Here is a 17,408-nt window from a genome sequence, read left to right on the forward strand (position 1 = left end):
TGATCAGATTCAGAATTTATTGTCGCAAACATGTCGTGCAATTCGCTGTTTTGTGGCAGCATTACAGGCGTTACAAAATTACATTTAAAAATAAATGAATTAGTGCAAAAATAAGAAAAAGTTGAGGGAGCATCTGATTCATTGTCCATTCAGAAATCTCTTAGCGAAGGGGAAGAAGCTGTTCTTGGGTGCTCCTAAACTTCCTTCCCAATGTGGAGAGGGTCCTTGAGGATAGAGACTGTTGCCTTAAGACACCGCCTCTTGTAGATTTCCTTGATGGATGGAGACTGATACCTCTGATGGGCGCTAGCCGAGTTTACAGCTCTGGAGCTTTTTTCCTGCCCTGTGCATTGGCACCTCCATACCGGACCGTGATGCAACCAGTCAGAATACTCTCCACGGTACACCTGTAGAAATTTGCAAGCATCTTTGGTGACATTCGAAACTTCCTCAAATTCTTCGTGAAGTTTAACCGATGTGAGCCTTCTTTGTGATTGCATTGACATGGGGGCTCCAGGACAGATCCTCAGAGAGGTTTCTACCCAGGAACTTGAAGTCCTTAACCCTTTCCACTGCTGTCCCCCTCAATGAGGACTGGTTCATGTTCTCCTGATCTCCCCTCACCCCTGAAATTCGCAGTCAGCTCCTTGGTTTTTACACTTGGAACACCGAATGCACCACAGTTCATGAGAAAACGATTCCTCTTGCAATTCTGAATGTGAAACGGTGATTTGGCACAGTGGAGCCGTCCAAACCAAATGCTGGGTAGTTTCCAACCAGCAGGCTTGACGCAACTTCTCGATCATGTGTGTGCAGCCGAGGGCTTCAAAAACTTTGGCAACACTCAGCAGGTAGACAGTAGCGTCTATGGAGAGAGAAACATCAATAGCTTTTCAGGTCTTCACTCATCTTCAGATCTGGCTAAAAAAGGCTAAAACTCTTGAATGATAACTATTTCTGTCGTAGGGAGGGAAGCCGACTTACATTTATTTATCCCCCTCATAATTTTGTACACCTCTATTAAATCTCCCCTCATTCTTCTAAGCCCCAAGGAATAAAGCCCTAACCTGTTTAATCTCTCCTTGTAACTCAGTTCCTCAGGTCCCGGCAACATCCTTGTCAATTGCCATCCATTTGGAAAGGAGTTGCTTTGTGCCTTAAACCCTGTGCTCTTTATCTTCCCAATCTTGGGACATGGCCTCACTTCTTCCACCCCCCTGCAAGATCTTTGTTGTTTCTCCTGGGGGAGCACAGTTAGTGAACCAGTTAGCACATCATTATTACAGGACCAGCGATCTGAGTTCTGTAAGTCTGTAAGGATTTTGTACGTTCTCCCCCGTGTCTACGAGAGGTTTCCCCCCAGGGCCTCCAGTTTCCTCCGTTCAAAACGTACCGGGGTTGTAGGTCAATTGGGTGTAATTGGGCAATATGGGCCAAAATGACCTTTTACCGTGCAGAAGTCAAAAATTAAATTAGAACCTGGTTCATCTCCAATTCGCAACACTCCAGTGACAGCTGGCTGGGAGCCATCCTCCTCAAAGTATCTCCTTAAAATCTCTCAATGACTTTAAATCTTTGAGTGAAAGATCGTGGGAAGTGTCACAGGATGTTTTGAAAGAAGAGAATCCACATTTATTGCATCCAGAGGGCCTCACGAAAGGTTTGAGCGACCTATTGAGTACTTCCTGTCTTAAAATGGGAATAAGTTGAAAGTGATTTATGTCAAACGAAGCACTTTTTTGTAAATGCTGATCAGTGTGCAAGAGCGACGTGCTGTCTTCCTTCTGCCTCTCAAGCTCCCCTCCATTATCCCCACAGCAACCTGCCAGACTGGCGCCGGAGAGGGAGTTCATCAAGTCTCTCATGGGCATCGGCAAGCGGCTAGTCACCCTGCACACGAAGGAGCAGAAGACGCAGAGGCTCATCTCGGAGCTGTCGCTGCTGAACCACAAGCTTCCGTCCCGCGTCTGGCTCCCAACATCTGGTTTTGAGCACCATGTGGTCCGCGTTCCCCACAACCAGGCAGTGGTGCTCAACTCCAAGGACAAGGTGAGTCAACATTTCTTCCCACCGATCCCGCATTACTTTCATAGGGCACAGAAGAGCAGCACGGTTAGCAAGATGCTATTACACCACCAGCGTCCCGGGTTCAAACCCAGCGCTGTCTGTAAGGTGTTTGTACGTTCTCCCCGCTCATGCGTTGGTTTTCCCAAGGCTTCAGTTTCCTCTCATCTTCCAAAACGTGCAGGGCTATAGGTAATTGGCCGGCCCAGGGTTAAACAGCCAGAATCAGTTTCTACTTTGCTGTACATCATGTCCATACTAACTCTTGAACCATTTCCCGGTGACTGAATTTTCTCTCTCTGACTTTCTCACTCTCTCTCTATTTCGGTCTCTCTCTTTCTCTCTCTATCTCTCTCTCTTTCTCTCTCTCTCTCTCTCTCTCTCTCTCTCTCTCTCTCTGCTTCTTTCTCTTTCTGTTTCTGGAGTAACATATATGCCAGCCTATTAAGCCGCCATGCCGTGTTGTTGTAGGGGGGGCGGGGTGGGGAGAGCCCAGTCACAAGAAGAATGTTCAGACTCTACACAGGCAGTACCAGAGCTCAACAGTGAACCCAGGTGGCTGGGGCTGTGTGGCGCTGATTTGACAATGAGTGTTTTCTTCTTTTCATCATTTGGCTGCCTTGTACAGCAAATATTATGTCTGGTGAAGGTTCTATCCCTCAAAGGACTATCGTCCGATAAATGGAGGCACCAGCTACTGCAGATGCAGCCACACAGAACAAACTGCTGGAGGAACCCGGCGCGTCAGGCAGCATCCAGGAAGCCAAATGGGTGGTCAGTGTTTCAGGTCGAAATCCTGCTTCGGGAAGTTGCAGGAGGCCGCAAAGGTAGATGATGGAAAACTGCCCCACTGTGAAGATAGGCGCTCTCCCTGCCATGGAAGTGTGAGGTGGGACTGGCTTAAGGGAGCATAACTCTTGTGTGTACCAGGATCACTTCAGTGGGAGCTTGGCTGTATCTCACGCCCGCTGTCCCTGCGTGGGGTTGAAATGGTGCAGACAATCCTTTACTCTTTGTCTAACCCTGCCCCTGGGACATTGTGGAGGAATAAATCCTGTGCATATCCTATATTGTCCCTTCCCTGGCAGAGACAGTTGATTCAAGATTCTTGCATTGTCATGTATTAAAACCAATGTAATATTACACGTAAGGCAGACAAAAATTCGCTATCAGCAGAAATTACCCAGAGCCCCTTACAGTCAGAGGAAGAGAAGCAAAAGGGAGATCCCGCCAGGGTCACCAAGTGTCCGTGGGTTCACCCCCAACACCCTTTTCAATCCTTTGGAAACCCAAGCTCCAGATCTAAACCTCGGGAGCCCCTCCCAACCTCAGCTGCCTCTCGCATCCCAATTATGATACCTGGTACCCCCCTTCAGCCAGTCTCCAGTAGTACGCAGCCTGGTGTGCGCCCTTTGATCACAGGTCAGCCACAGCCTGCATGGGTTCCACGCCTCAAGGCGCCCACAGCCCACCGCATGTGTGTTCTTGAGCCTCAGAGGCCTTTACTGGCCCGCCATCATGATCGCTGTTCTGTGGGGTCATCCCCTCTGCTTCTCCTTCTCAAACAGGGGGTGGTCTCCTTGTTTTCCTGGTGCCCTGTGCCAGCCCTCTGCAAAACCTGCCAGCCACAGACGCCGCCATCTTGGGCCCAGAACTCGCGGTCGCAGGATTAACACCGCTGGCTCCTTTAAAGCCTGTACAGAACCATTGGTAGTAAGTCTGGGTGGTGGAACCCTTCGGAGGAGTGCTGAGTCTCTGGTCCCCGGGGCCCGCTCCAGGGGCAGTCCCACTACTGACACAGTCAGGTTGAGCTTAACTCCACATCAAACCTTGTCCTTTGGCAGTTTACTCCTCATCTGACCTATGTCTTATTAGCTACTAAAATGAAACTATGGTAAAACCCCTGTCATCCGGAATTCAACCAACCAGCAGCCTCAAGCACCCGGCAAAATAAAAACTGAAAATGAATAGGTTTGCAATTGGCACTCCTCACCGTTAGGCCACCAATCCATGCAACTGGAAAATTCACTTATCCGGCATCTACCTACCAATCCCCATAGGCAGATAGTTTTAGTGTTTGTCAGCTCGATTACAACTTCACTGCAATTGGAGCAGAGTTCAGTTTAAAAGGAAAAGCATATTTTCACATTGTCCCTGTGGAATAGCTTTTTAACACAGACTGCTGGCATACGCGTTGCGTTCTCTGTGCTGTTGTTTTGAATGTAGAATCCATCTGCCTTTGGTTTAAATCTCCTTCCACTCTGTTTATGTTGGGAGAGTTGGACCTAAACGATGCTGTAAATCATACGCTCAGCATATATGTGTGTGTGTGTGCCAGATCATACTGACACAAGCTGCCTCTCTTCCTGTCACACTGGAGGAGTTCAGGCCCAAGCAACTGAATAAACAAAGACAAAATGCAATGCCTAGATTGAAGCCTTGGGTAAATGATCCTGCAGCGTTATAGAACAATCCTCATGTGATGGAAGGAATATTTGACCCACACCAGGACATGCAAGACCTTTGGAATTGCAGCTGACATTGCCGGGTTTTAGATTCCTGGGAAAGAAAGTTAGCAAGGGGGCAGAGAGTTTGGGAGTTCACTGCCGCACAGATCCGGGGAAGAGGAGCAAACACAGCCCGTTCAACTTTGTTGTCTGACCGTACGTGTACAATCACTACCTTTCGCAGGGCTTTCCACTCAGAGATATCGGTGCACCCATCAGTGATGCATCCGGTCAGTGCACTTTCCACCACACTTCTGAAGAAATTTGCCAGAGCAGGGCGGGCAACCTTTTAATTTTAATTTACCCATTTCAGTCCACAAGTCCGTCCCGCCCAATTAACCTACATCCCTGGTACAGACTCATGGCTGAAATGGCCTGTTACTATGCTGCATGTCTAAATTAAAAGTTGGCCATCCCTGTGCTAGAGTTTCTGAAGTCATGCCAAACCTCTGCAAGCTCCTGAAAAGGTTGAGGCACTGATGCGCTTTCTTTGCGACGACACGTCTGTGAGTTTGTTGGTCTCCATCCATGGATGCCACCTGACCTGCCATTCCTCCAGCAGTTCTGCTTTTGTTTTGCTTTAGATTCCACTCCATGCCTTCTCTCCTCTCTCACGTTTAACTCTTTTCTCCATATGTGTATCGGTGATCGACTGTAAGCTGCCAAGTGCTTGCTGAAGTAAAAAAAAAGTCTTTTCTAAAATGTCAGGTCTGACTCGAGCATCTTTTTGCTTTTTTGTCATTGACAACATTGTGCATTTCACGAGACGAGGGTGAATTATTATTTGCTTTTCCTTCTTCATTCTTGAACTCGGGTCTTGAACTATTTGGTTCTTCACAATTAGGATTGTTAGCTGAACAATCCGACGGGTATGGCAAACCTTGCTGCTACATGATCGAGAAGCCCCTTGGCCAGTAATTCTACCATGTAAAGTAAAACTGGTGTGTTGAAATATATCTTTGCAGCGACCTCTGTGTAAAGCATCCAGATTGCAAAATCCTTGGCTGCACACACAGCACTCAGAAGCTACGAAGAGCCTGCAGTATGGAAACAGGCCAGAATTTGGTTTGAACAGCTCGAACTGGGCCAAATCGCCCTATTCCCGAGAGAGAGAGAGAGAGAGAGAGAGGAAGGGCGGAGGGAGAGAGAAAGAGAAAGGAGGGGAGGAGAGTGAGAGGCAGGGAGGGAGAGAGTGTGGAGAAGGAGAGAGAAAAAGAGAGATGGGGTGTGAGAGAAAGAGAGGAAGAAGAGCAAGAAGGGGATAGAGAGGAGTGGAAGGAGGGAAAGGAAGGGGTGGACAGAGGAGAGCTGTCACATTTTCTGCATTTGATTTCTCCAACATGGAGGAGACGATATTTCGAATACAGAATACACCTCAGGCAGATTATTCTAAATGAACTCTCTATTACTTCCCTCTCCCCCTTACCCTTCTCTCTCTCCCCTCTCACCCATTTTCCTCTACCCCTCCCCCTCCCTTTCTCTCCCACTCCCTCTCTCACCCCTTCCACTCTTTCCTTCCCTCCCTCTGTCCCCTTTCCCCCACTCCCTTCCCCACTCTACCCTTTCTCTCCCCTTCACTCTATTGCCCCTCCCCCTTACTCTCCTCCTCTCACCCTTACCCCTTTCCATCTCCCCTTCTGTCTCCTGCCCCCTCCCACTCACTCCCCCACCCCCTCTCCCCTGACTGCCTCCTGCCCCCTCCTGTTCTTTCCCACCTCACCCTCTCTCTCCCCCATATCTATCTGCTCACTCCCCCCTTCTCCCCACTCCTCTCCCCTCCTCCTCCTGACTGTCTCCTGCCCCCTCCCGCTCTCTCCCTCACCTCGCCCCCCCTCTCCCCCACTCTATCTCCTACTCACTCCCCTCCTCCCTCCCCATCTGTCTCCTGCCCCCTCCCGTTCGCTTCCCAGGCGCCCTACTTGATCTATGTGGAGGTGCTGGAGTGCGACAACCTGGAGGCCTCGGCCGTGCCCACCCGTATCCCGGAGAACCGCATCCGTAGCACGCGCTCGGTGGAGAACTTGCCGGGCTGCAGCTCGACCCATGAGCAGCGAGCCTCCACCTTTACCACCGTACCCAACTACGACAACGATGATGAGGCCTGGTCAGTGGACGACATCGGGGAGCTGCAGGTGGAGGTGAATGGTCAGCGGTGCACAGGGCAGGGGAGTGAGAGGGGTAGTTGATCCAGATACTTTTCCCCAGGGCTGAAATGTTCAACACGAGTGGGCATAGTTTTAAGGTCCTTCGGAGTTGGTATGAAGGAATGAAAGAGGTTAGATCTTCACACAGAGAGGGGTGGGTGCATGGAATGTGCTTCCAACAGTGGTGGTGAAGGCAGGTACAATAGGATCTTTTAAGAGACGTTAGATAGGGACATGGGATTGAGAAAAATGGAGAGTTATGCAGTAAGAAAACTCAAGGCAGTTGTTAGAGTAGATTTTTTTTCAGCACAACACTGTGGGCCGAATGGCCTGCACTGTGCTGTACATTTCTATGTTAACATTACAGTACAATAAGACCCTTCAGCCCACAATGTTGTGCCGCCCTGTAGAAACGTCCTCAACAATCTAACCCTTCCCTCCCTCACACCCATAACTAAGTGTCCCTATTGTACCAGCCTGCACCCACGCAATATATTCCAGGCACCCACACCTCCCCTAAACCTTCGTCCTTCCCCTTGAACAGATGTCCTCTGGTGTTTGCTACTGTCGCCCCTGGAAATAGGTACTGGCTGTCCACCCTGTCTATGCCTCTCATAGACCTCTATTAAGTCACCTCTCGTCCTTCTTAGCTCCAAAGAGAAAAGCCCCCAGCTCTGTTGATCAAATCTCACAGACTCCCTGAGAACCTCTGTCCGAGATTCCATTGTTTTTACCTACTAGTGCAAAAAAATCTGCTGATACACAAAACCTTTGATGCCCAAGCTAATCAAGAACCTATCAATCTCTGCCTTAAATAAACCCAATGACATGACCCCCACAACCGTCTGTGGCAACAAATTCCACAGATCCACTGCCCTCTGGCTGAAGAAATTGCTCAACATCTCAGTGGATGCCCTTCAATCCTGAAGTTGTCCTAGACTCTCCCACCGTTGGAAACAACCTGACTACATCTTCTCTGTCCATGCCTTTCAATGTTCAAAATGTTTCAATGCGATCCCCCCTCCCCTCCTAAATTCAATGAATACAGGCCATGAGCTGTCAAGTATTCCTCACGTGTTAACTGTTGCATTCCTGGAAACATCCAAGTGAACTTCTATGCGAGAGGCACCACACGCACAGCCCAGCATCCCCTGACAACAGGAGGAAGAAAGTCCCTTCAGAGTCTCCACGAATTCACCTCCAGCATGGCCTCTTGTCTGATCCTGAACTCCTGGATTGGAACCTCCAATACGATCGCCCGAGGCCCTGTCTCAACCCTCCTCATCCTCTTGGCTCTCCGCCCACCTCCCACCCCCTCACCCTCTCGGCTCCTCTCCTTTGCCACGCACAAGTGGGCTGGAGAGACTCCAGCCCTTACTTCCCTCCTTCTATTTTACTTCCATCCATGTGCCTGTCTAAGAGGCACTTTTTTCTCTCCTTATTGTACCAGCCTCCACCACCACCCCCGGCAATGCATTCCAGGCACCCAATACTCAGAGAGGGTTCCAAGCAGGTTCACTTGGATGTTTCCAGAAATGAAAAGGTTAAAATGTACTGGGGGGTGCAGGTTAATGAGGTGTAAATTGGGCGGTATGGATTCGTGTGCCGAAATGGCCTGTTACTGTGCTGTATGTCTTAAATAAAAAAAACATATGAGGAATACTTGACCGCTTTTGGCCTGTATTTGTTGGAATTTAGGAGGATGAAGGGGATCTCATTGAAACATTTTGAATGTTGAAAGGCGAGGACAGAGTAGATGTGGAAATTTTATTTCCCACAGTGGGAGAGTCCAGGACAAGACAGCACAACTTCAGGCTTGAAAGGCATCCACTTAGAACAGAGATGTGGAGAAATTTCTTCAGCCAGAGGGCAGTGGATCTTTGAAATTTGTTGCCAGAGGCAGCTGTGGAGGCCAGGTTGTTGCATGTACTTAAGGCAGAGATTGATAGGTTCTTGATTAGCCAGGGCATCAAAGTTGATGAGGGAAAGGCCAGGGGTGAGTGGGGAAATGGATCAGCTCGTCATTGAATGGCGGGCAAGCATCGATGAGCTGAAGAGCCTATTCCTGCTCCTACATCTTATGGACTCAGCAGGTCACAAAGTATCCATCCTGTCAGCCTGAGCTCCTCTTCCTTCCCCTCCACACCACTCGTTCTTCCAGGCAAAGAGCTCAGGGCCCAAACGTCGACGGCCTTTTGCTTTACGTGGATGCCGCATGGCCTGCTGAGTTTCACGGCACCTTTTGTTTTGTGTGTTGATTCAGAGTCATGTTTGTTGTTCATGCACCACAGAAAGGCCTTTCCTTGGCCCTGTGGAAGTGCCCAGAGGCACCACCCTGGCTCGTCATCACCCCTTCACTGTCTCTCTTTGTCTTTCCTGTGGCTTCAGAAAAGCAGCCAACACGTTAAAACGCTTGTGCTATCCCTGCCACACTCTCTCCTCACAACCCCACTCCCCACCCATCAGGAGGAAGGTTGATATGAAATGCCACATCATCGTTTCTTTCCTGTCATTCTCAGTCTCCAGAATAAACCCCAAAATAGTATAATTCTGCTCCGTTTGCTCTGGCCCAACTGCACTCTATCTCTCTCTCTCACTTTCTCTTTCTCTCTCTCTCCTCTCTCTCTCTCACTCTATCTCTCTGCCTCTCCCTCGCTCTCTTTCTGTCTGATGCTCTGCACTTTTCTACAGTGCCTTGTACTCTATACGAGATGTCTCACTGGTCTGCTTTCAAAACAACCTCTGTTGTTGCATCTCGGTGAATGGCGGCAATAAACTTTAGACTAGACTGACTAGTCAAAGAACTCAACCCCTCAACTGAACTCCTCCCTCGTTCCTTCTCGCAGTAGTTTGGACTGGAGGCTAATTTCAGACCCCTTCTCTCCCCACAGTTGCCGGAGGTCCATACAAACAGCAGCGACAACATCTCCCAGTTCTCCGTTGATAGCATCACGAGTCAAGAGAACAAGGAGCCGGTGTTCATAGCTGCTGGTGATATCAGGTACCTCATCTTGCTCCCTCCCAGCTGATAGCTTCCTCTCTCAATGCTGGTTTGAAGTTGGCGTAACAGAATCAGAATTTATTGTCACGAACATGTCACAAAATTTGTTGTTTTGCCGCAGCATCACTGTGCAAACACCTTTCAAAGTAAATTTTTAAAAGTGCAAGAAAAGATCAAAGTAAGTCAGTTGTTATGAGCCCAGAGGACACCAAAACCCAGCAGAAATAGTCCGTGGTTCATTGTTCATCCAGGAATCTGATGGCAGAGGGGAAGAAGCTGCCCTTGTACTTTGAGTGCTCCTGTACCTTTGTCCTGATGGTAGCAGTGAAGAGGGTGGTGGGGGTCCCTGAAGATAGAAGTGACTTTCTTAAGACACCACCTCTTGTAGATATCCTCAATGGAGTGAAGCCTGGTGCCTGTGATGTCGCTGGCCGAGTTAACAAGCCTCTGGAGTTTTTTCTTGTCCTGAGCATTGGCGCCTCCACACCAGGAAATGATGAAACTCTCCACGGTTCACCTTTAGAAGCTTACAAGACATACCGAATCTCCTCAAACACCTCACAAAGTACAGCTGCTGGCAAGCCTTCTTTGTGATGGCGTCGACGTGGAGGCTCCAGGACAGATCCTCGGAGATGTTGACACCCAGGAATGTGAAGTTCTTGACCCTCTTAACAGGTGCGGGTTGGATGCAAGACCCTTGCAAATTTCTACATCGGTACCACAGAGAATATTCTGACTGGTTACATCACTGTTGGATCTTGAACGGTACTAGTTGGAGTACAGAAGGATGGGGGGGAGCGGGGGGGAGAACATAGAGACATTTCAAATGCTGAAAAGCCTGGACAGAGTAGATGTGGCCAGGATGTTTCCCATGATAAACACACCGAAATGTTGGAGGAACTCTGCCGGTCTTTTCAGCATCTATAGAAGACAAAGATATATTGCCGACGTTACAAGCCTGAGCCCTTCTTCAAACAATGGGGGAGGAATCCAGAGCAACATAGAGTGTTAATTGGATGTGATAAGTTTCTAGGTGGGATTTATCATGCCTGTGCAAAAGGAGATAGGCAATGGAGAGACAATGTGGGGCAGGGGTTGTGGGGGGGGGGGGTTTGATTTAACGAAAGCCAGAGAAGTCGATGTTAACGCTATCCGGCTGGAGGGTGCCCAGTCAGAAGATGAGGTGTAGTTCCTCCAATTTGTGGGTGATCTCAGTCTGCCATGCACGAGACCATGGGCAGACATGTCAGCAGGGAAATGTGATGGGGAATTGAAATGGGCGGCCACTGGAGGACCCACGCTATTGCGGTGGACAGAGCCGAAGTGCTCAACAAAGCGATCTCCCAGACTGGGTCCAGACTCTCTGGTGTAGAGGAGACCACAACGGGAGCACCGGACGCTGTAGACGACCCCCTGCAGATTCACAAGCGAAATGTTACTTCGCTTGGAAGGATTGTTTGTGGCCCCCAAATGGTGGTGAGGGAGGAGGTGTGGGCACAAGTAGAGCATCTCCTGGCTCCCCCACCACACCTGCTTCCCCCGTAGTCTCTCCATTGCCTGTGTCCTTTCGCACAGACATGATTAATTCAACCTCACACCCAATTAACACCTTTTGTTGGTCTGGATTCCTCACCCGTGGTTTGAATTCTGAGACTTTCTGATATTTCCTGCTTCTGCCTCTGATTTTTCCTTGAGGAAGGGCTCAGGCCTGAAACGTCTGCAAAATATCTTTATCTCCTAGAGATGCTAAAAAGATCTGAGTTCCTCCAGCATTTTGGTGTGTTTACTACAATCATATCATCTGCAGCCTATTGTGTTTCTCCCATGGCAGGGGAGTCATAACTTAAGGTTAAAAGGATGGCAATTTAAAACAGATATGTGGAAAAATTTCTCAAGTCCCAGTGTTGTGAGTGTGTGGAACTTGCTGCCTCAGGTGGGAGGTCATTGGATATCGGGGTCAGCACGGACTCATGGGCGAAAATGGCCTGTTACTGTGCTGTATGTCTAAATTAAACATTAAAATGTTGGCCACCACTGGGTTATGGGGAGAAAGCTGGGGGAGGTTCCGAGTGGGAGGATGGATAAGCTCATGATTAGAATAACGGAGCGGCCTCGATGGGCCGACTTGCTCCTATATCTTGTGCCAGTGCACAGGCCAGGTACAGGCTACAGAGAGTTGTAAACTCAGCCAGTGCCATCACGGAAACCAGTCTTCATTCCATCAAGGATACCTGTCAGAGGTGGTGTCTCAAGAAAGCAGCTTCTATTGTGACAGATTATATTATATTTTATATTGTATATTGATAAGTTTTAAAGGAGATAAATTGTGGCAGGTTTTTTTCAGTTAAGTCACATACAAACACTTCAAAACAGATCTCAGGGCTCTGCTCAAACCAGGCAGTTCAGGCTCCGGGTTCCTTTACAAAAACTTGAAGAATGCCTATAAGGAGGAGGAGTCACGTGATGGAGTAGTGGCCGGACGGAGAACTCCAGCCCTCTCCAGAAAAATCGGGAAAAACAAGAGAAAATACAAAGGCACAGAAATAAAAGTTAAAGAAAAGTGAGTATAAAGGTGGAAAGAAGATGGAGACAAAAGAAGAAAAATCAAAATCAACGGTAAGAAGAGAGGAAGAGAAGACAACGGAGGAAAAAGGTGAAGGCCTTACCTGTCCGAAGAGGCCCGCTGTGGAGAGAGGAGCCCGCTACCTCAGGTCGGTAGAAAAAGAACTACAACAATGGCTCACAGAGCCGAGTAAAAGTGCGCAACCACGCATGCGCGAGGAGTCGCGCATGCGTGATGCGCATGAAAAAAAACACACCGACGGGAGGGGGGACCAGCTGGGGAGTCGATCTCCACAGCCGGCAACGACAGCTGCAGAACACCTGCAGCAAGAAGAGACCACAGAAGACAATAGAAACAAGAAAGAAGAGAAGGAAAGGGCAACAAAGAAACAACAGATGGCCAACCCAGAGGAAGAAGAAGAGGAAGAATACAGTGAAATAGATGAAGGGAAAGGCAAGGTAAAGGATATACTTGCTCTTGTTAGAGGATACATGGAGTCATTTAAAGAATGGCAAACACAGTAATTCAATGATTTAAGAAGAAGAATAAACAACACAGAAGAGAAAGTGAATAAAATAGATATGACCTTAACAGAAATGGGGAAAAAAATGGACAAGATGGAAGAACGGGCAGTAGCAGCAGAAATGGAGGTAGAAGACTTTAAAAAGAAATTGGAGGAATCTAATAAAAAAACTAAAGAGACACAAGAACTACTAGCTCAAAAAATAGATATAATGGAAAATTATAACAGAAGAAATAACATAAAGATAGTGGGCCTTAAGGAAGATGAAGAAGGCAAGAATATGAGGGAGTTTATAAAAGAGTGGATCCCTAAGACCCTAGGATGTCCAGAACTACAGCAAGAAATGGAAATAGAAAGGGCACATAGAGCATTGGCCTCTAAACCACAACCACAACAAAAACCAAGATCTATTGTAGTAAAATTCCTAAGATATACTACAAGAGAAAAGGTACTGGAGAAGACAATGGAAAAAGTAAGAGAGGGCAACAAACCACTGGAGTATAAAGGGCAAAAAATCTTCATTTATCCAGATATAAGTTTTGAACTCCTAAAGAAGAGAAAAGAGTTCAATACAGCAAAGGCGATTTTATGGAAGAAAGGGTATAAATTTATACTAAAGCATCCAGCGGTATTGAAAATATTTATTCCAGGACAACAAAACAGACTGTTCTCGGATCCAGAAGAAGCACGAAAATTTGCAGAACAATTACAAAAATAGACTGAGGGATGAAGACGGGTAATGAGAGTAAAAATGATCACGATTGATATGTATGTGGGTAAAGACAAAAATAGACTGAGGGATGAAGACGGGTAATGAGGGTAAAAATGACCACGATTGATATGTATGCGGGTAAAGAGGTATAAGAGTGAATAGAGACAATGGGCATACATGAAAGTATCTGTAATTAGAGGAAAACATAGATAGTATAGACAAGAATTAATAAGGGAAGGTAATGGAATAGAGAGAATAAGGAGGGAATTAAAAGAGTGACCTTTGTGACATATGAAAAGTGAAATCTTTTCTGGGGGGAGCTGGGTGGGGGAAAAGAGCGGTCACTGCAAAATCAGTTGATGCTTGCGAGTGGATTCGCAAATCCAAATGGAGAGGGGAGATGTGGTTGTCCGACAAGGGATAAAGGACAACTCAGGAGGGGAAGGGGAGATTGGGGATAAATAAGATAGAAATAGGAGAATAAGGAAAATGTTGGATGTTGTAGGAATGTTGTCTTGTAAAGAGTTGAAAATAAGAAAACAGAAATGGAAAAGGAGGAAAGGTAATGATGGAAAAACGGAAAGAGAAGATAAACAAAATATAAAATGGCTACGCTGAACTATATGACTTTAAATATTAATGGATACATAACCAAATTAAAAGGAAGAAACTACTAAATTTACTGAAAAGGGAAAAAATAGATATAGCATTTGTCCAAGAAACACACTTAAATGAATTGGAGCACAAGAAATTAAAGAGAGATTGGGTAGGACATGTAACAGCAACATTGTATAATTCAAAAGCAAGAGGAGTGGCTATATTAATTAGCAAAAATGTGCCATTTAAAATAGAAGAGGAAATAATAGATCCAGCAGGGAGATATGTTATGATAAAATGTCAGATATATTCAGAGCTTTGGAATCTACTTAATATATATTCACCTAACGAAGAAGATCAAAAGTTTATGCAAGATATCTTTTTGAAGGTAGCTAATACGCAAGGGAACATACTAATAGGAGGGGATTTCAATCTGAATTTGGATCCAAATATGGATAAAACGGGGAAAAAAATTAACAGGAAGAACAAAGTAACCAAATTTATAATTAAATCAATGCAAGAAATGAAACTTGTGGACATATGGAGGAAACAAAACCCAAAAGAAAAGGAATACTCATACTACTCGACTAGACATAAAACATACTCAAGAATAGACCTATTTTTGTTATCAGCTAGTATGCAGGATAGAGTAAGAAAAACAGAATATAAAGCGAGAATGCTATCGGACCATTCACCCTTAATACTGACAGTAAAGCTAGAGGACATCCCTCCAAGAATGTATAGATGGAGATTAAACCCCATGCTACTTAAAAGACAGGATTTTAGAGAATTTATTGAAAAACAATTAAAAATGTATTTTGAAGTAAATACGGAATCAGTGGAAGATAAGTTTATACTATGGGACGCAATGAAAGCATTCATTAGAGGGCAAATAATAAGTTATGCAACCAAGATGAAGAAGGACTATAATCAGGAAACAGAGCAGTTGGAAAGGGAAATAGTAAACATAGAAAAAAAATTAGCAATAAAGGAAGACACAACCAAAAGAAGAGAATTGGCGGATAAAAAAATAAAATATGAAACATTACAAACATATAAGGTGGAGAAGAATATAATGAAGACAAAACAGAAATATTATGAACTAGGTGAAAAAACACACAAAATCTTAGCATGGCAGCTTAAGACAAAGCAAACTAAGAAAATGATATTGGCAACAAGGAAAAAAGACAAACAAATTACATATAATCCAAAAGAAATTAAGGAAAACTTCAGAGAATTCTATGAACAATTATACCGAACTGAAAATGAAGGGAAAGAAGGGAAAATAGATGAATTTTTGACTAAAATTGAACTACCAAAACTACAAATAGAGGAACAAAATAAATTAACAGAACCATTTGGAACAGTAGAAATACAAGAGATAATAAAAAAATTACCAAATAATAAGACACCAGGAGAGGATGGACTCCCAATAGAATTCTACAAAACATTTAAAGACCTATTAATACCGCCCCTCCTGGATGTAATCAACCAGATTGATGAGACACAAAACTTACCAGATTCATGTAAAACAGCAATAATTACAGTGATACTAAAACAAGGGAAAGATCCACTCTCACCAGCGTCATATAGACCAATATCTTTGCTAAACACAGATTATAAGATAATAGCTAAACTATTAGCAAACAGATTAGCAGAACAGGTACCGAAAATGGTAAATTTAGACCAAACTGGATTTATCAAAAAAAGACGCACAACAGACAATATTTGTAAATTTATTAACTTAATTCATGCAGTAGAAGGAAATAAAGCACCTGCAGTAGCAGTTGCTTTAGACGCAGAGAAGGCCTTCGACAGAGTAGAATGGAATTATTTGTTCAAAGTATTGCAAAAATTCAGTTTACCGGAGAAGTATATTAATTGGATTAAAGCATTATATAAGGGACCGTTAGCGAAAGTGACAGTAAATGGACATGTATCAAAGCAATTTAACTTAAGCAGGTCAACGCGGCAGGTATGCCCACTATCACCATTATTGTTTGCACTAGCTATAGAACCACCAGCAGAATCGATAAGAATAGATAATAATATAAAAGGAATAAAAATAAAAGACAGGGAATATAAAATCAGTCTATTTGCGGATGATGTGATAGAATACTTAACAGAACCAGAACTATCAATAAAAGAACTATATAAGAAATTGAAGGAATATGGAGAAGTGTCGGGATACAAGATAAACGTAAATAAAAGTGAAGCAATGCCTATGAATAACGCGGATTTCTCAAAATTTAAGAAGGAATCCCCATTCAGATGGCAAATGCAGGCAATAAGATACCTAGGTGTACAAATAAACAAAAATCTAGGCCAATTATATAAACTCAATTACAATCCACTAATGAAAAAAATTACAGGACGATTTAGAGCATTGGAAAGAGCTACCACTAACACTGATAGGAAGGATAAACTGTATTAAAATGAACATTTTTCCAAGGATACTATACTTATTTCAGGCATTGCCAATACAACTGACAGAAAAATTCTTCAAAGAGTTAAAGAAAATAATAAGGAAATTTTTATGGAGAGGGGGGAAACCGAGGATAGCACTAGATAAATTAACAGAATGGTATAAACAAGGAGGCTTACAATTGCCAAACTTCAAAAATTATTATAGAGCCGCACAATTAAGGTACCTATCAGATTTTTATCAAACAAGGGAAAAACCAGACTGGACGAGATTAGAATTAGATAAAATAGGGGAAAAGATACCTGAACACATATTATATAAATGGGATGAAAAATTGGTACAACATAGAACTTCTCCAGTATTACACCATCTCCTCAATATATGGAAGAAGATTCATGTAGAAAGAAATAAAACAAATTATCAATTACCAAAACTAATATTGACGCAAAATAAGCTACTCCCTTTTACAATAGACAACCTTTCCTTTAGAAAATGGGAAAAAAAAGGGATTAAAAGAATAGAAAATTGTTTTTCAGGAAGTAGATTCTTATCCTTTGAACAAATGAGAGATAAGTACAATATAACTGGAGATACAGCGCTGGCATATTACCAACTGAGATCCTACTTGAAAGATAAATTAGGAAGCAATTTGAGTTTACCAGAGGGAAGTAACCTTGAATATGTGATTACAGATACAATGTTAATCAAAAGATTTATAACAAATATGTATATTAAACTGCAAGAAAAGGAGAATGAGGAAACAAATGGTAAAACTAAACAAAAATGGGAACAAGATTTAAATATAAAGATAAAAAAGGAAACATGGGAGAAATTATGTTCTGGAACGATGAGAAATACAATAAATACGAGGC

At 44.7% G+C, this 17,408-nt stretch overlaps 1 protein-coding gene across 4 annotated transcripts in view; it reads left to right on the forward strand.

Moving 5' to 3' along the window:
- Positions 1–17,408, forward strand: part of pi4kb (phosphatidylinositol 4-kinase, catalytic, beta) — a 130,799-nt gene that overhangs the window by 94,668 nt on the left and 18,723 nt on the right. For all 4 annotated transcript variants that reach the window (XM_069940199.1, XM_069940196.1, XM_069940197.1 and 1 more), the window contains 3 exons: positions 1,819–2,049; positions 6,482–6,709; positions 9,607–9,716. In XM_069940199.1, coding sequence (XP_069796300.1) covers positions 1,864–2,049; positions 6,482–6,709; positions 9,607–9,716 — 524 coding nt within the window. In that variant the 5' untranslated portion in view covers positions 1,819–1,863. The remainder of the gene's footprint in view (positions 1–1,818; positions 2,050–6,481; positions 6,710–9,606; positions 9,717–17,408) is intronic.

The sequence above is a fragment of the Narcine bancroftii genome, chromosome 5 (genome assembly GCF_036971445.1).
Source record: "Narcine bancroftii isolate sNarBan1 chromosome 5, sNarBan1.hap1, whole genome shotgun sequence".
NCBI classification, from domain to species: domain Eukaryota; kingdom Metazoa; phylum Chordata; class Chondrichthyes; order Torpediniformes; family Narcinidae; genus Narcine; species Narcine bancroftii.